Genomic DNA, 17,064 nt, shown 5'->3' with positions numbered 1-17,064 from the left:
GATTAAGCATGAACTGTAAACTAAGTTGTGTGCCATTGGATGCAATTCACAGGTGTCTTTATGATTTCTGTATTAAGAAATGCAGTACAGTTGGCCCTCCATTTCCACAGATTTTTTTAATCCACAGATTCAACTATCCACAGCTTGAAAATATTAAGGAAATGTATAAATTCCAATAAGCAAACCTTGATTTTGCCATTTTATATAAGGGGCACCATTTTACTATGCCATTGTATTTAATAGGACTTAAGCATCCATGGATTTTGGTATCCATGGGAGGGGGTGGTCCTGATACCAAATCCCAGCCATTATCAATGGTTCACTGTATTTTGTCTAACAATGCAATAGGATTTATATTTATTTTATTTTATTTATGTACTGTTTGCTTGCTTGCACTTTTAGACCCCCATTGAATAACCTCCTCTGGGCAGTTATTTATTTAAGTATTTCTATATTGTCTCTCAGACCACAAGGGCTCCTTAAACATTGAACAAATATAAATACATTAAAACAGTACAAAGATAAAACATTTTTTAACTCGTTTTTGGGGGTTTTCGGGCTATGTGGCCATTTATCTAGAAGAGTTTTATCCTGACGTTTCACCACGCATCTGTGGCTGGCATGCTTCAGAGAATGTTGGCAAGAGAGCGGGGGAGAAGATCGATAGATAGATAGATATAATAGATAGATAGATAGATAGCTAGATAGTAGATAGATAGATACCTCCTTTAGAGAGCTGGGAGATAGTAGATAGATAGAACGATAGATAGATAGGATAGATAGATAGCTAGATTAGATAGATAGATAGATTGTGACCCTGGGCCTGGAGGAAATTCCATGTTAATCTGTGTATTGTTCTGTTGTAGATAGGAGGGCCTGGGGTGGGAGGATATGCAAAGGAGGATTAGAGTCTGCTAATTGGTGATCATTCGCTGCTGGGAAAGCCCCTGACCCTGGGTAGTTTCTCATTTGCATTTGCTGTGTCCTCATTTTGATATTCTTCAGGACTGGTAGCCTTAGGGTTTCTTCTTTCCGGTTGAAATTATCCCGATGTTTATGGATTTCAATGGCTTCCCGGTGCATTCTGACCTGATAGTTGTTGGCATAGTCCAGAATTCCATTGTTATCAAACAATATTTTTATCAGTTTCATTGTAATCAAACCATCCTGGGCATAAAATACTGTTTGATCATAATCTCTCTGGCATTTATTACTGCTCCTTTGTCATCTCATGGTCTGCCAGCTTCCTTGGCCAGTTTCCTGCTTCTGACACAGAGAAATGTATATTGTTGGTTGTTGGGTTTAGCCTTGCAAATTTTGTTTTTGCTTCCTTTATCCTCCTCTTTCATTTCTTCTGTCAGAGTTTGTACTTCCTTTGTAGTGATATTCATCTGGGCAAGAATAAAGAACACTTCCATTTTCTGAGCAAAGTCTTTTCTTCTTCTTCTTCTTTCTTCTTTTTCTTGGCTTCTTCTAGTTTCTCTTGACTCTGCTTCACAATCATGCTGATATCCTTTTGGACTTGATTCTACCTTAGTGCATTGTGGTCAAATGTCAGCCATCATGATTCTCCCTTTCAATTTTATTTTAACTACATAGAACCTGAGCAGAATAAGGTACACCTGACACCAAAATATCTACTGTGTAAGCACCAGCATGTGTTTGTTTATTTGTTTGTTTGTTTTTGGATAAAGAATTCCTTGAGGACATCATAACAACCAAGTAGTTTCTCTTTCTGTTCAACCCTCACTTTCCATCACAAAGAATGGTAGTATTACAAGAGGAATCTGTGATGATAATCTCAGTGATCAAGGAGACTGGTAACAGGAAAAGTTGCTCCTCGCCCCTAAGTGGTGGGATTTTGAAGGTCAGTATTAGTATATTGATCAGGAGCCACTGATCAGTCAAGATATGATCTGGCTGCCCCATCCCAGTTTACATCTTAGCAGCTGTATTTTGAACAAATTGTAGCTTCTATCTTCAAAGCCATCCCTAACACAGAATTTTGCAGTAGCCCAGCCAGGAAGATAGAGCATGCATAACAATCACAGGTTATGTTGGTTTGTTTTTTAAAAAAAAATGGGCCATAGTCAAGAAACTACATGACATTGTGAATAAAACAGGAGTAAAAATGTTAAGACCACATAAGAGATAGGTAAAATTAAAACACCTTGGCAATAAGAACATTGTCAGTGTTTTAAACCTACTATCCCTTGAGTCATTTAAGCCTCTCTACTCTTGTTTTATTTAGTGTGTATTTCTTGTCTTTTAATTTTTGTACCCTTAGTGTTATCAGTAGATTTATTGCTGTTGTTGTTTCTTTTGAGGCATACCATTCTGGACTTTTCCATAGCTCTCTATTTACATATACTCTGGAGTTCATAGTACTGTTAGCACTGTTCTCCATTGGTTTGGTAAATCCATTGGTCATGCACTAGGCTCCGGAAATTCAGGGTCACATCCTCTCTAAATTGTTCTATGACCTACTGTTAAACCTAGTCTTTGATACCATCATCCCATTCACACATCAAAATGACATAATTGTACTTATCTTGCTAGCCCTGCACATGGAACGAGGAGCAACACTCTACAAAGGAACATCCAACACAAGATTTCCATTTCTGACCTAGCAACTTAATTTTTTCTTCCAGGATTCCATGGCTACCATTTCCAATGTTGTTGGTGTTGATGTGCACCACAGCTATTGACTCTTTGCCCCAGTTAATCTACATGGTGCATGATGGCTACAACCTACACACCAGGCAAGCAACTCATCATGGGATTAGCACATTCATCATAAATTCATCTTTGTAGGCTCTTCTACATTTAAGTCATCCATGTCATCAGCATGAGAGGGTCCATTCTAAACAATTGTTTCTCTCTTCCTCTGGATGTTCTCTTCCTTCCCTGAAGCTCTCATTCATTCTCCATGACAACAAACAAATTCCAAACCTGAGAGATTTCTGTTACACATCCATAAGGAGCTCATCTGCATAGCTTTCTTAGCTTGCCTTGCTTAGCTTACGCAAATTTACTTGGATCATTGGCACACACACAGTATCATGTTACTAGACAGATATATGGCTGGATAGTGCCTGCAGTGTCATGGCTTTCTCACTTCATAACTGCTTGTGTCAGTAAAATTTCTCTGTATGAAAATCTAAGTTTTTATTCATATTGAATGAGTTGGATGAATAAAGAGCTGGTCTACTCATCCTGTTGGTAAATTCAGGCCTGAAACAGATGAGCCAAAAGTGCCAACTTCAAACTTATTTGGGGGCATGGCATTCAGATGACGCATGCCCCCAGATCAAGCCAAAGCTGTGCTGCAGGTGGTCCAAACCCAGTGGCAAAAGGAGCAGGAAAAAACACCCCATTCCTGCGGTCTGTTGTGGCCCGCGGTGGTGGCCATACTTGGGACTGTGGCATCTGGTTGCTGCAATCCCGCACCAAACAAGGAGCAACTGGGGCTGGAGTGGCCAGAGGCCACTTGAAGTTGCTGGTCTGCTTGACCCCTCTGTTTTCTGTTTCCTTGTCATTTTGCTACTGGTGCGATTTCTTTTGTAAGCTAGAGCTTCCTGACAAGGTAACCTCATACTTATGCTCCTAGTTAACTGCCTTAGATTTCTGTCATAGCCAACTATGTCAAGAGTTCCTAGTTGCAAAAAGTGTGTGACTTAACTTCTGCAATCAAAATTCTTTGCTGATTTCTTTTCTCTACCCTTGCCTTCTTTCCATTTTCCATTTGCAACACTCAATTTTTGTCCTCACACCTACCTGTTTCATTTCTTTATCTCTGTGTAAGGAAATGAAGCAAAAATGCACACTCCAAGTTGTTAGAGCATGTTCTTTGTGTAATGCAGCTCCATTCTCCTTAATACATGTGCTATTCCTCCTAAAACCCTACCTTCATGAGTCAAGACAATTTCATTAATTTTTTGGAATGCTTTTACATTTTAATTTCAGTTGTTTTAATATGATAATCTGTTTAACTGTATTAATATTATAACTTATTGTGGTCTCATTATATCTGATTTTGAATCATGTGATCAGCCTTGAGTTACAACATTGGGAGAAAACTAGGTAGTTACATAAATAAATACATTTTCATATACAGTATGCATAATTCCTCCACAAATTGTGGGCCACCTCTTTCACTTATTCCATTATTCCTGCTTATACATTGGCTCTGCTACAGTACCATAAAAGAGGGGCTCAGGGGAAACCTAAGATGGAGCTGGGCTCTGCACTCATGAAGTACTCAGGTTTAATTTCTGCCATTGGAAAGCCAGTGCAGTATAGTGGTTTAAGTGTTCAACTAGGGCTCTGGGTGACCTTGGTTTGAATCTTGTCTCAGCCATGGACACCCACTGGGTGATCTTGGACAAGTGACTCTCCAAGCCTCAAATGAAGACAATGGCAACCCTCCTCTGAATAATTCTTGCCAAGAAAACCCTACAATAGGGACACCATAAGTCAAAGCTGAAGACACTTAACAAAAATATCAACAGCCATTGACAGGGAAAAAAAGTGTCTGGGTATCTTTGTGAATCAGTATATGGGGCACATTCACTAGAAACAAGCACTGGACCTGGATGTCAGAAAGAGAGACAACAGTAGACACTGTCTCCAAAAGACTAAGATCTCTTTAAAGACCTAAAAGCTTCTGAGACAGAATCTAGCAAATAGGTCATCTGAACTGTGCCCTTCTTTCCCTGCATGGTTTTGCATAACTGACCATGAAAGAAATTCTGAACTAGACACAACCCTCAGGTCCTTGTTATAAGGACTAACACTCAGGCTGCTTTCAGTATGTGGATATAACCATAAGATCCATAACCCTTGAGGTCCATGTGTTAGAGAAAGCAATGTAAGGTACAGTGATTTTCTTTTTGATTCCTCAGTGTTGTCAACCAAAGTAGATGGTTTACTGAATACAGCCCTATTAAGACATACTTAATTAATGCAGTCTTATGAGATAATAAGGTTCAAGTTAGGATATTAGAAAAAAAATATGCCCCCCACCTTCTAGCAGTTGGCATATGATTCTGCAGTTTCTCTGATTCATACTTTGAGAACTAATGAAACAGACCATGACCATAGATATCTTCCTTCTAATGAACTGAAAATGGTTCTGGATTCACTCCCTGAAACAGGTAACAATAATTCTGAGTTTTACTGTTATGCTTTAATCCTTCTAATACAAATTATCTTCTCTTTCAACAGTCATGCCTATGTTGTTGGTGCCAGTCCAAAGATATGCTCTCCCTGGAAGAAAAACAGTCCTGCTTAAAGTTCAGAGCCAATGATCATGGATATGACAATTTCCGCTCCAGCAACAAGTATAGTTCATCTTAAGGAAGAAACTTTACTCTTAGTTCTCACGGTTATTTTTTCCCAGTGTATGGATGACAAAGGACTGTTATAGTAAGGACAGCAAATTTTGGTGGGAAGGGGATGAACTTGGGGGTTGCACAAAATTCAGATCACTTACAGTCTGTTCAAGTTACAATTAGCCACAGTGCTCATAACTATTTAACACACAAAAATCCCTGCAAGAAGCATTAAGAGCCTTGTCAAAGCACTTAAACCCAGAATGAGCACTTCCAGATCATCTTCCAGTATTGTAAAATGAAATAGCCATGTATGACCCTGAGAGCCTGAGTAATAATTCTCAGTGTATATAGTATTCTATGACTGTTGTTGGGGACGAAGCCAGCTAGATCTATAAATCACTGTAACCTTTTCTTTGGGGGGTTTGGGGGGGCAGGGAGGCAGGGAAGTCTGCTAGTCTAACCTATATAATCCCATCTTGGATAAAGAGTTTGTATTGTGATACATCAGGCATGTTGCTTCATGTCACAGAAGGAAAAACAAGCAAAAATTAGTAAGAATGTTATCTGTAGAGATGAGAGAAAATTAATGAACACAGACAAACACAAACCAGGTAGTTCTTAAGTAAGCAAAGACAAACATGCTATCGGGGCTGAAAAAATAGAAGATAATAATACACTTTTGCAGAGTTTGGCAGTTACTTTTTTGGAGTGGAAGTCCCAGCAAATTTGCTTAATTCAAATTTTTGTGTCCCCCCCCCCCCCGCCCTTCTGGCATCTGATTCTGAGTGCTCAAGTATAGCATTTTTCCTTACCCCCAACTTTTAAAGAGTAGTACTATACTTAGTAAACTGCCTCCTTTTTTAAGATTTTTGTCTTCTATAATATAAATAAGAGTATCACTCTTTTTCTCAGATATGATTTCCTACCAGTAACAAGAGGTTACACTTACTGCCCTATGGCAGGGAAAGTATCCTTCTGTTCACAGAGCACTAGCTATCATAGATGACCTTTGTAGTTGTAGATATGAAAGAGTGGGGGTCGCAGCCTTCACCTTTATGTTTCTTCAAAGGAGCCTGTAGTTCTGCTTTTGTAAATATTCTGGTTGAGACATAACTGAGCCTGGTATAGTAGGTCATAAAATACGGGCTGGTCCCATTGTCATTGTCTATGTGAATAACAGATTGAGAGAGAGAATAAGCTTACGACACACATGATGTGAACTGCCAGGAGCATTCACATTTTGTGTGTGCATCTCCAACAGAGATCTATTTCAAAAATAATACTTAAACACAGGTTTAAGCTTATTGCCAGTACTAATAAGAGAGCCAGCATAGTGTAGTGATTTGAGTGTTGGACTAGGGCCTTGGCAGACCAGGGCTTCAATCCCTGCACAGTAATGGAAGCCCACTAGGTGAACAAATCTTGCCAAGAGAACCCTAGGATATGATTGCCATAAGTCAGAGTTGATCTGAAGGTTCATAACAACAAACAAACAAAAACTACTATTTTTGTTCTGAGCCATACTGAGTCTGAATGGAAATGCTTATAGAACTATCCTTGAAAATCTTTTCTGAAAAGAATGGCCCAGGTGAGCCCTGAGACTGCATGTGCCCTGTAAAATTGCTTTTGTAAACACCAGCCTCCCTCCCCCCCCCCATGCTGACAAAAGGTGAATTTCCACTCCTGAAAACATTCAGGAGTAAGAATTCATCTTTTAAAAGATTGTAGGATTCCTTGCACTGCTTGTCATTGCTCCAAAAAATTATAATTAAATAATTATGTGTATTTCAAAACTAGGCATAGACTTCTAACCACTTCTAGGTAGTGGCTGTTTTTCATTTGTGGGGATTCTTGGCAGACTGTTCAGCCCTGGGGATATCCAGTTATCAAAATGTTAATATTACAGTTTGCTCATGGTGGTAGTGGTACAGAATTTTGATTCTGCTTCTCAGCTACCATCTGTCTTGGACTGCCCCAGCAATAAGACTTCAGTCCGTAAAGTGCCTTTAAAATTTTGAATCACTGTTTTCATTAGTTCCAGTGGCGTGATGCTAATGTATAGTCTTGAGGAGAGAATCACTGAGGGTGCAATTTCAAAATACTGTACTTCTTAGGGAGTAAGCCCTCGCTGATCAGAGTTGAACTCACTTCTCTCTGCATTTCTATGGGATCTCTCTATTAAAAATAATCCACTAGGAACTGCTGCACATTAATTCATCAAGAATAAGGAGATAGTCCTGATGGATTTGATCTCTCATGTACCTCACCATGCAGCTGAATTTTTGCACCATGATATACTTGTTCATATCGTTTTAATCTCAAAACTCAATGTTTTGTAGCATTTAATAAACCCATTATGAAATAACTGTAAGGTATTTTTGAATTAATCTTTAGATTAGCTATTTCTGGCCTTTAAACAGTATTAACACTATTATAATATTTAACTCCACTTGGAATTATATTTTTGTTTGCTTGTGTTTATTACCAACAATACAACTGCAAAGTTTAATGCCCTTAAAACTGACCGTAAATGATAGAGTAACAGAATATCTATTTATCTGTCGGTGTGCCTGCACACATATAAATGTCCTGAGAAAAGAGGGCTTTTTGTTTTTATCATGGGAGGGGGGGACCACATTTTTTTAGATAGAATGTAAGATATAAAAGTTTGAGAACCACTGACTTGGAGGGCATGTATCAACACTATTAAAGAATGGCATCCATGCAAATGCACAAAAACACAGCTTTTCACCTAAATGTTTTTATGCTATTCAGCAGTTAGTAGTTTGACTGAGGTGCAACTATTGATGCCAGTGGCCTTTCCAGTTTCTTGAAATATGGGGAAAACCAAACACATTGTCCAGCTAAATGTGCTCACTATTATTGCCATGAATGATAACATTTAAGTACTGTATGTATATTTTACTATTAATACCATTTAAAGTGCAGTTTCCATAATTATGATGTATTATATGGGTTTGGGGAGATTTATGAACTCATTGTTATGTAGATTGTTATGTTATTATGTAGAGACCTCACAAGGCAGGAGTGGGCAACTCTGGGAGACCAAGAGGTAACAACAGAAAGTGGCCAGAATTCATTTCCTGATTATTTCCTTTTTTAATGTTTCATTTTGTCCCAAAATGGCCTCCAGACATGGCAAAAATGACCCCATGACACTTCTCACACTCCTGTCTTAAAGGCTGTTTCACTTATTATTTCATGGAAATCACTAGATCCTAACGTGATAAAGTGCATAGGGTGTGTGTTGTGAACAAATTGCCTTCTTTGTAGGAATTTAGTCACATGTGTTGTCACTTAGCCACATATATAATTGTAAACAGAAAGAGCAAATATATATATGCTGCCTACTTTTATAGATAGTAGTGCTTACCAAGTATATAATTATCACTTTTTCCAATATTTGTAAGAATAACTGATATTGACAGAACTCTTGACCAAACAATAATTTAGTCTCACCAAACTTCCAAAAATCAAACCTTGATTTTGCCTTTTTATATAAAGGATGCCAATTTACAATTCCATTGTACTGTATATAATGGGTCTGGAGCATCCATGGATTTTGGTATCCAGGGGGATCCTGGAAGCAAACCACAGTGGATACCAAGGGCCCACTAGCCATGCTCCTGTGCCTTTGGAAGTAGTTTGAGCTACAGACATTAGCAGGAAACTCATGGTTGATCTGCATGTTGCCAAAAAGCTTCACTGGATTTCTGCTGATCCAGGCAATTGGCTAGGATGTTTTTTGTTTTGTTTTTCTAGTGAACAGGCAACCCTAATGCTGATTGGAAGAGGAGCAATACTGTGAGCCAAGTAAGCTTTAAATGCAGAGGGAAACAGCAATAATAAGAACTTTTCATCTGCATATCAATATTTTTCTAAAATGAGGCAAACATAAGGTAACTCAACAGCTGAATAAACAATCACAAGAAGATCTTTGGGTTTTTAAATTTTTGGTCTATTTAAATGTTCCCAGCTTTCGTTTTCCAGTTCTACCAGAACCACTGACATGTTTATGCTCATTTGGCATCCTTCGGTTGAATTATGTAAAATTTTCATTACCATTTAACCTTGTCTGTATGTATGCATGCGTGGTGTTTGTGCACACTCACACACATACAAAACACCCCTAAGGAAATACTCCAGTGTACAAAATACTCTTCCTTAATTAATTTATTAGTCTTTAAAGTTTGTTGGTTTTTCTGCCACAGACTAACATGACTGCTCCCTAGAAACTATGAGCTGATCCTGGCTTAGTCATACCTAAAGATTCAGTGAATGAATGGGACATATTCCTCATGACTAATTATGTGCCATACCATTTTTAATGGATCTACTAAATGGGTCTTTTAAATTCTATATCTAGATTCTAGGTTGCAGCTCCTGTGTTCACTCACCATTGGTTATACTAGTTAGGGCTGATGGGAGTTGAAGTCAACAATTTCTGGATGGGCAATAGCTGCCACCCGTTGTCTCTTTTAAGTATTACTAAGCCAACAAATAACTTGAACTTGTTGTTTTTGAGTTGTGGCCTAGATGTTTAAATGCAGAACTATTTATTGCATAAATAATGTCATATAAAGTGCAGGTTGTGGTGCATGAAAGCATTTCATCTTTTTAATGAATAACACAGAGAGAAAGGGTTGAATTCTGCTTTCCAGCCTTTGAGAGAAATCAGTCACCATTTTGTTACCTCAACAGAGTCAAGTATGTTCTTGGATAGATTTGTACTGCTTCTCATAACAGTATTAGCTTCAATTTGCATCTCATAACAGTGCCAGGTGGATTAAGAGAGGCAAATCAGCCAGTTTATTGTAGCTGATCTTTTTTATGATTGTTTTATGAACTTGTAAAATATTTGTATTTTTTTTTCTTTTTATGACCACTTAAAATTGACTGTAACTTTTACCACAATGTTAGCAAACTGAATTGTCAATAAAGATGCTTATAGTTTCTTTAGGTCACGAATCTCTAGTAGTTTTTTTTTTTTACCCCTGCACTTACCATGCTGAAGATTACATCTAGAAGAGTATAATGCATTATGGGATGTGGAGTTCAGCACATTGGATAGCTTCCTTACAGTTTAGACTGAAACCTAGCATAGATACACTGTTCCGCTGGCATGGAATCCCCCAGCTACTTTTTGTTATGGCTGTAGATTACCTCCAGGTTCAGAAGTGATGTGTTTCTACATACCAATTGCTTGGCAACATGAAAGGGGGTGCGATTTCACAATATGAATTCTTGTGGACTTCCCTTTGTAATTGTCTTACAGATTATAAACCGCTTAGAGAGTGCCTAGTTCACTATGAAGTGGTATAGAAGTGTAAATGCTATTGCTGTTCCCTTATATGATCACTATGAACAGAATGATGGACTAGATACGCCTTCGGGTAGATTTTGCATGGCCCTGCTTAATGTTCTTATTAATTAGATTCATGCTGAAAAGGACACCTTAGAAGAATTCAGTATATTAAGCAAATACATGGTAATATGAAATAATGAAAGTGTTGGAAACCCTATTATGTTTTACAGAAAAGAGACAATATGTTTCTTAGTAAAGTACATATATCCAATCTTTCTGGGTCCCATTTTGGACATCACAGTTTATAATGGAAGAAGCTGAATACTTTTAGCCTGAAGACTGAGATGTAGTATAATAGGACTGTAACCTGGGAGGTGGAGCAAGCTGGTTTCCTGCTGCTACAGAAACTAGGGCTCAAGGTAGTTGAAGTACAAGAAAGAATATTCCCAATGAACATTAGGAAGAATATCCTAATAGTAAGAGCTGTTGCCTTGGAAACTGGTGCCCCCCCCATTAATGGGATGTTTTTAAACAGAGACTGGTTAGCCCTCTGTCAGTGGACATATGAATTCCTGCATTGGGGCAGGGTTTGAAGTCTAGATTAGTTTAGGGATCGCTTCCAGCTCTACAGCTCAATAATCCTATGATTCCTTCATCTTGGGAGTTTAAATTAAATTTGATTTTTTTCAAGCCTTTCCAATATGATTCCACCACGTAAGTCCTTGCATGGATAGTGTAAATATTGCATATTGGCTTAATTTATTGTTTCATATTACGTGTTTTATTATTGTACATGGCTTTAAATGTAATCTTCAAATGTAAACTGTTTATAAACATTTATAATTCAAAAAGTGAGCATAAATCGAGTTCTCTGGTAATTTCCCATCCAAGTAAGGAAGAAACACATTTATGCTTAGCTTCAGCAAAACAGTTGCCTAGTGTGCCCAGAATCAGTGCAGGATTATGCACAAATAGCATGAATTGCACTTTAGGGTCTCAGCTTATGAGAGCTGTAGAAGACAAAAAAAAAAATTAAAGATTTAAAATTATTAATTTGGGGAGATGATATGCTCTTTAGGGGCTTTGGCATGTCTTAATCTGTCCCTGCACTCAGTCCAGCCCTTTAATATGAAAAATTCTCCTTCCAAGAAAATGTCAGCTTTCAATATCAAACTGTCTCCTTTTGTTACAATAAGAATATTTGAAAACCTGGTAACCCCTTGGTTTCAGCACTTTACTGAAGAGAAACAATCATATCAAGAAAATAATGATGAAGTGATCATTCTTCTGACTTTGAAGGATAGCCATTTTATTCTCATCACAACTTGTTTCCTGCAAAAATGTAATCTGACATGGCTGTAAATACCTTCTCTTCTCTTTCCTCCCCCTGTCCCATTCCTCTCAACCAGCTTCAGATATTTAGTAATACTATATTCTAAGAAATACATAGAGAACTATTGCTAATCTCATCTCTGTTGCAGCAATCAGCTAGTCCTAAACTAGACATAACAATCTAATTTCTGATTTAATGTCTGAATTATTTTGTTTGACCAAAAAAATCATAACATATTATACTTAAGTAGCCCTAACCCACATGCTGTAAGCTGTGTTCCAGAGGAAGGAACATGCAAAACCACCTCTGAGTGTTCCTTGCCTAAGAAAATGCTATGGAATTCATGGGGCCACCATAAGTCAACAGGTGACGTAAAGGCACACAGACACACAAGTGCTGACATAGGAAAACAACTTTTCAAGAAACCAGTCCTCTTCTTCCCTTCCCCAGCTTTTATTCCTCAGAAACATGGAGTGGTATCACAGCATCCATAGAATATTTCTCCATGAGTCTGTAGCTAAAGATTGATCCCTTTCATGACTGAGAAAAATGAGAAATATCTAATGTGAATCTAATTCGGGATTTTGAGATCCACAACTATTAGCTATGCATGTTTTAAAAATTACTTTGGAGATTATCATACTGAGGGTAAGGACAGGAACAAAGTGGATTGCTCTGCTCCTGTCCTTATCCCGTACCATTTGTGTGATCAGGGCAAAGATTATCATGCCCCGCATGTTTCTCCCATTTTCCCGTCAGTGAAGTGTAATGGATCCGTCATTTGGTATTAATAGGAGTTTCCATTAATACCAAATGATGTGTCCATTGCACTGAGTTTCCGTTAATATCAAATGGTGTGTCCATTACATTTCACTGAAGGGAGAAGAATGGAGAAGCACTCAAGCACTCAAGCCCTGACCGCATGAATGGGACAGGATAAGGACAGGAGCAATCCACTTTGCTCCTGTCCTTACCCTCACTGTGAGAATCTCCACTGAGTAAAACATGTCAGATATCATACTCCTCAACATTTCACAGGTGAAAACCGGGACAGATGTGGCCAAGCAACATCAGAATGTGGTAAAGATGGCAAACATTACTGGGGAAGAACAGATAAACTAGGTGAGGATGCAGCAGTTTCCTTTTGCCTGAGTCTACAAGAAAGTGCAAGGTTCTGCCTCCTCCTCTCCCCCCCCCCCATTAATCAGGTGCAAACTTTTTCACTTTGAACTTCATTTGCAGCAATTGAAGTAAGCTGGTGATAAATGGGGAAAGTAGAAGGAGAAGAGTCACTGGGACATTTTAAAAGCAGCTGAAAGTGAGATGACAGGGGATTGATTGAGACTTTCCCTGCCTAACTGGGACAGTTGGAGGATATGAGATCTACAAGCAAAAGTCCACAAAAGCTATTCCCAATACCAAGCAGATGACCAGATGCCTTTTATGTTTCATACCACCTTGAGTCTTGCCATGCTTCTTCCAGAGAAAAAGGTGACAGTTCCCCATCATATTTGTCACAAATAGCTACTAAAAGCACAGATACCTTGGGCTGCCACTCACAGGTGAACAAACTGAAGAGGCAGACTGCTTAGGTGTGTTTCCACAGATGAGATGGCAACAGCTTACACACACAAGTAAACAGGATCAACCCTACCATTAGGAAGAGCAAGGCAGCTGCTTCAAGCAACCAATCCAGAGGTTTAGGACGGCACCAAGGTGTTGCAGGAAAGAAGTGTGTGAGTCCTGTACCCTCTAAGGGAGTCTGCTTGCTTCAGGTGCAGTGGAGGGTGCTGTCTCATCACCAAGTGAGATTTATTTGTCATTTGTTTTTTATCATAAAGTTGTCAGAAGATACAACAAATAGGCAGGAAATTGTCATTGAACTACCTCACAAGTGAGGCATCTGGGCTGAAAATGCTTCAGATCTTTACATTCTTACTTCAGTAGGAACTAGGTTTTTGTCACTGAAAACAGAAGTGTGATAAACATCTTCCAGAAAATATCCATAAAAATTCTCAAGCAAGAGACAGCTCTGTTTAACAGAAAAGGAAAGTGCATCAACTGCAACCAGCCAAGCCAGATTTATCTCAGCCTCTCTATCTCCAATATGATCTGCGCTGTCTTATGTGGCTTGAATTATTGTCCTTTTGATTTCCTGAAATCTCTTAATGGGATTCTAGACATTACAAAACACCAGCAAGGAACCAAGGACTGAATCTATTAGAGATCAAGTACTATGACTCTTTTGAAAAGGCAACCAAAATCAAACGGGAGGAATATGATTGAGTTGTATGAATCCCCCCCCCCCGCCATAGAAAGTTCAATAGATAAATGTATAAATAAGGAGGAAGAATGGACATTTCTAGCAGCCAAATTTAGACGTCCCTTTTAATGACACATACCAAAATACTTTAGTCAATAAAGCCTCTAAAAAGAAGCTCATTTTTACAAAGCCTTTTTGTATCTGCTCAGCCCCTCTTTTGCTCCTTGTACTCTCTCTAGCTGAAAGGTTTTGGCATCATTGGCAACAGGGGGATGGTGAAGGAGGGCTGGAGAAACACAGGTTTTCAGAGGCTGCATGTACACTGCAGAATGAGTGCAGTTGGACACCACTCTTAACTGCCATGGCTCATTGCTATGGAATTCTAGGATTTGTGTACTATTTAGCCTTCCTCTTCTAGAGAGCTCTGGTGCCACACAAACTACAAATCCCAATATTCAATAGGACAGAGCCATGACAGTTAAAGCAGTGTCAAACTGCATTAATTCTGCAGTGTGGCAGCCACCAGACAGGTTTCAGCGGAATGTCTGCAGTAAAAAATGCAGTAAAGCTTAAGATGGAAAAGAATAGGGTTCTACTATACTGAATCTACTGTGGCTGTGTGTGCCTGATAACAACTGGCAAGGTAAACAGTAACTGTCTTCAGGATCCTTTATTTTGTGTGTGAACAGCAAAATTGAGATAAAAGCCCTTGAGTTGACCTCAACTCATGGTGACCCTATGGATGAGACATCTCCAAGCATCTTTATCTTCTACTGTTCTGCTTAGGTCCTGTAGATTCAGGCCCGGGGCCTCCCTGATTGAACCTATCCATCCATCTGGTGTCTTCCTCTCTTTCAAGTGCCTTCTACCTTTCCCAGCATTATTGTATTTTCTAGTGAGTCATGCCTTCTCATGATGTGGCCTCAATTTGATAATCTTGGCCTCCAGGGAGAGTTCAGGCTTGATTTGTTCAAGGACTCATATGTTTGTCTTTTTGGCTATCCATGCTATTCTCAACACTCTTCTCCAGCACCACTACTGGCATCTTTAAAAAGTGCAGATCTCTAACTTTGCTCACAAAAATGGAAATCATAAGAAAAGAGGAGGCTGGTGAATGAAAAACAAAACAAAACAAAACCTAAACATCCCTGGATGCATTTTGGAAGAAGGTTTCAAGTTGACTCTAGAAGATTCAAAATGTTTTTATTTACTTATACAAGGCTTATCTGACCTGGCTGTTACATTTGACATGTGCATATTGTTACTTTGGGATAAAAAGTTTGCCAAAACATGTTAACTGCTCTTCTTCTTTTTTTGATAAATGAACCTATCCCTGTTCTTTCCATTCTGTTTCTGGCTCTTGTACCAAATCTTCTGTTAAAGAGGTGATGTCCAGGAGCACATCTGCTTCATTAGCTGAGGTATACTTCTATTTGATAATGTTATTACTTTTTCCCCTTTGAAGTAACACCAGACTCCAAAGCACAAAGGAATGTCCAAACTTGGGGGCTCTTCAAGAAACATTAAAAACATTTGCAGCTGCCATCTTATGAATCCCATTTTGCTCAATGGGCCTTACTATTGTATAGACATGAAAAGAGTTGCACTATTGAACCCCTTGGTTTTGTGTGGGAAATATAGAGCTATCCTGTTGAATTCCATGGATTATTAAAATGCTTCACTTTGGTAGGATGATGAAATGATCAATGACAGCAGTCTTGCTGAACAAACAACTATTTTGTTAGGGCACAAGCAAAGACTGATACGCTATCTAAACACATCAGCCAGAAGACAATAGTAGCAGATGAACAGAAAATGCAAAGGACAGTATTCCATGAAAGAGAAACTTCCTATTGGGGGAAGGCTTAGCTCTATTGCTGTGGCTTTTTTTCTCTCATCAAATTTTATGCACTAGGGATGGGAAACCTCTAATTCTTGTGAAAGTAAAACCCTTTTACTGGCTACACTTGGCAAGTATTACCTATGCAGCATCTAAATGTTTTTCCAGATATAACAGTACAGAGACACTTCAAAATTATCTGCCTAAGAAAGGAGCAGTTAGCTTTGCATGGGTCAGGGACAGACAGATCAAAGAAAGTTAAATTTCTGTTGGTAATGGAGTTGAAATTTTACTACCTGTTTTTATTGCACTTTGTCCCTGGTCCTCACATAGTCAAGAGGAGGACTGGCCTCTGCCTGCACTGAAATCCCTCAGTACCATTTTAACTGTCAAGAGTAATATCTGAGATAGAATGTAGGCCTATGACTCTAACATCTTGATTTTTTTTCCTCCTGTATGTTTTTTAACATCTTTTTTTCTGATGGAGAAGCCAGTGAAACTTCTAAAGTTTGCATGATGCATTTTTGTTAGTTTTTGTGTTGTTGTTGTTGTTGTATTTTGCTGTAATTCTCTAGATCAGAGCTACTCAAAGTAGTGGCCCATAGACCAATGCCAGTCTGTGAGATATTGGCTGCTGGCCCACAATGAGTTTCCAGGAAAGAAAGATGAAGTTGTAGACAACTGGCAGCAATATGGTGCTGGTCCCTGGAACATTGGGGAGAAAAAACTCTTTCATTTCCCTTCATCAGATAGCTGAAGAACCACTGCTTTAGTTTATCTTAGGAGTGGCCTGCAGCCACCTCCATCTTCACCAGATTGGAGCCACGGCAACTATATGCCACAGCCTCAATCTGGCCTTTTCGCAGCGCAAAAAGGACCCACAAAAAGTAGCACCTTTTTGTGCCCTGGAACCAGCATCCTAGCCGCTGGCACTGTGACTTTACGGTGCTCCTTTGGCACTGTAAT

The 17,064-nt window shown here is 38.8% G+C and overlaps 1 protein-coding gene across 1 annotated transcript in view; it reads left to right on the top strand.

Annotated features, from left to right (window-relative positions):
• EDNRB (endothelin receptor type B) overlaps positions 1–10,316 on the top strand; it is a 31,514-nt gene extending 21,198 nt beyond the window's left edge. Inside the window, exon 8 of the mRNA XM_042458662.1 lies at positions 5,227–10,316. Within this exon, the coding sequence (XP_042314596.1) occupies positions 5,227–5,358 (132 nt within the window). The 3' untranslated portion in view covers positions 5,359–10,316. The remainder of the gene's footprint in view (positions 1–5,226) is intronic.
• The last annotated feature ends 6,748 nt before the right edge of the window (positions 10,317–17,064 follow it).

This window comes from Sceloporus undulatus, chromosome 3 (assembly GCF_019175285.1).
Source record: "Sceloporus undulatus isolate JIND9_A2432 ecotype Alabama chromosome 3, SceUnd_v1.1, whole genome shotgun sequence".
Classification (NCBI taxonomy): Eukaryota; Metazoa; Chordata; class Lepidosauria; order Squamata; family Phrynosomatidae; genus Sceloporus; species Sceloporus undulatus.
Note: the sequence above shows the minus strand (reverse complement) of the source record. Positions and strands in the feature narration are given on the sequence as shown.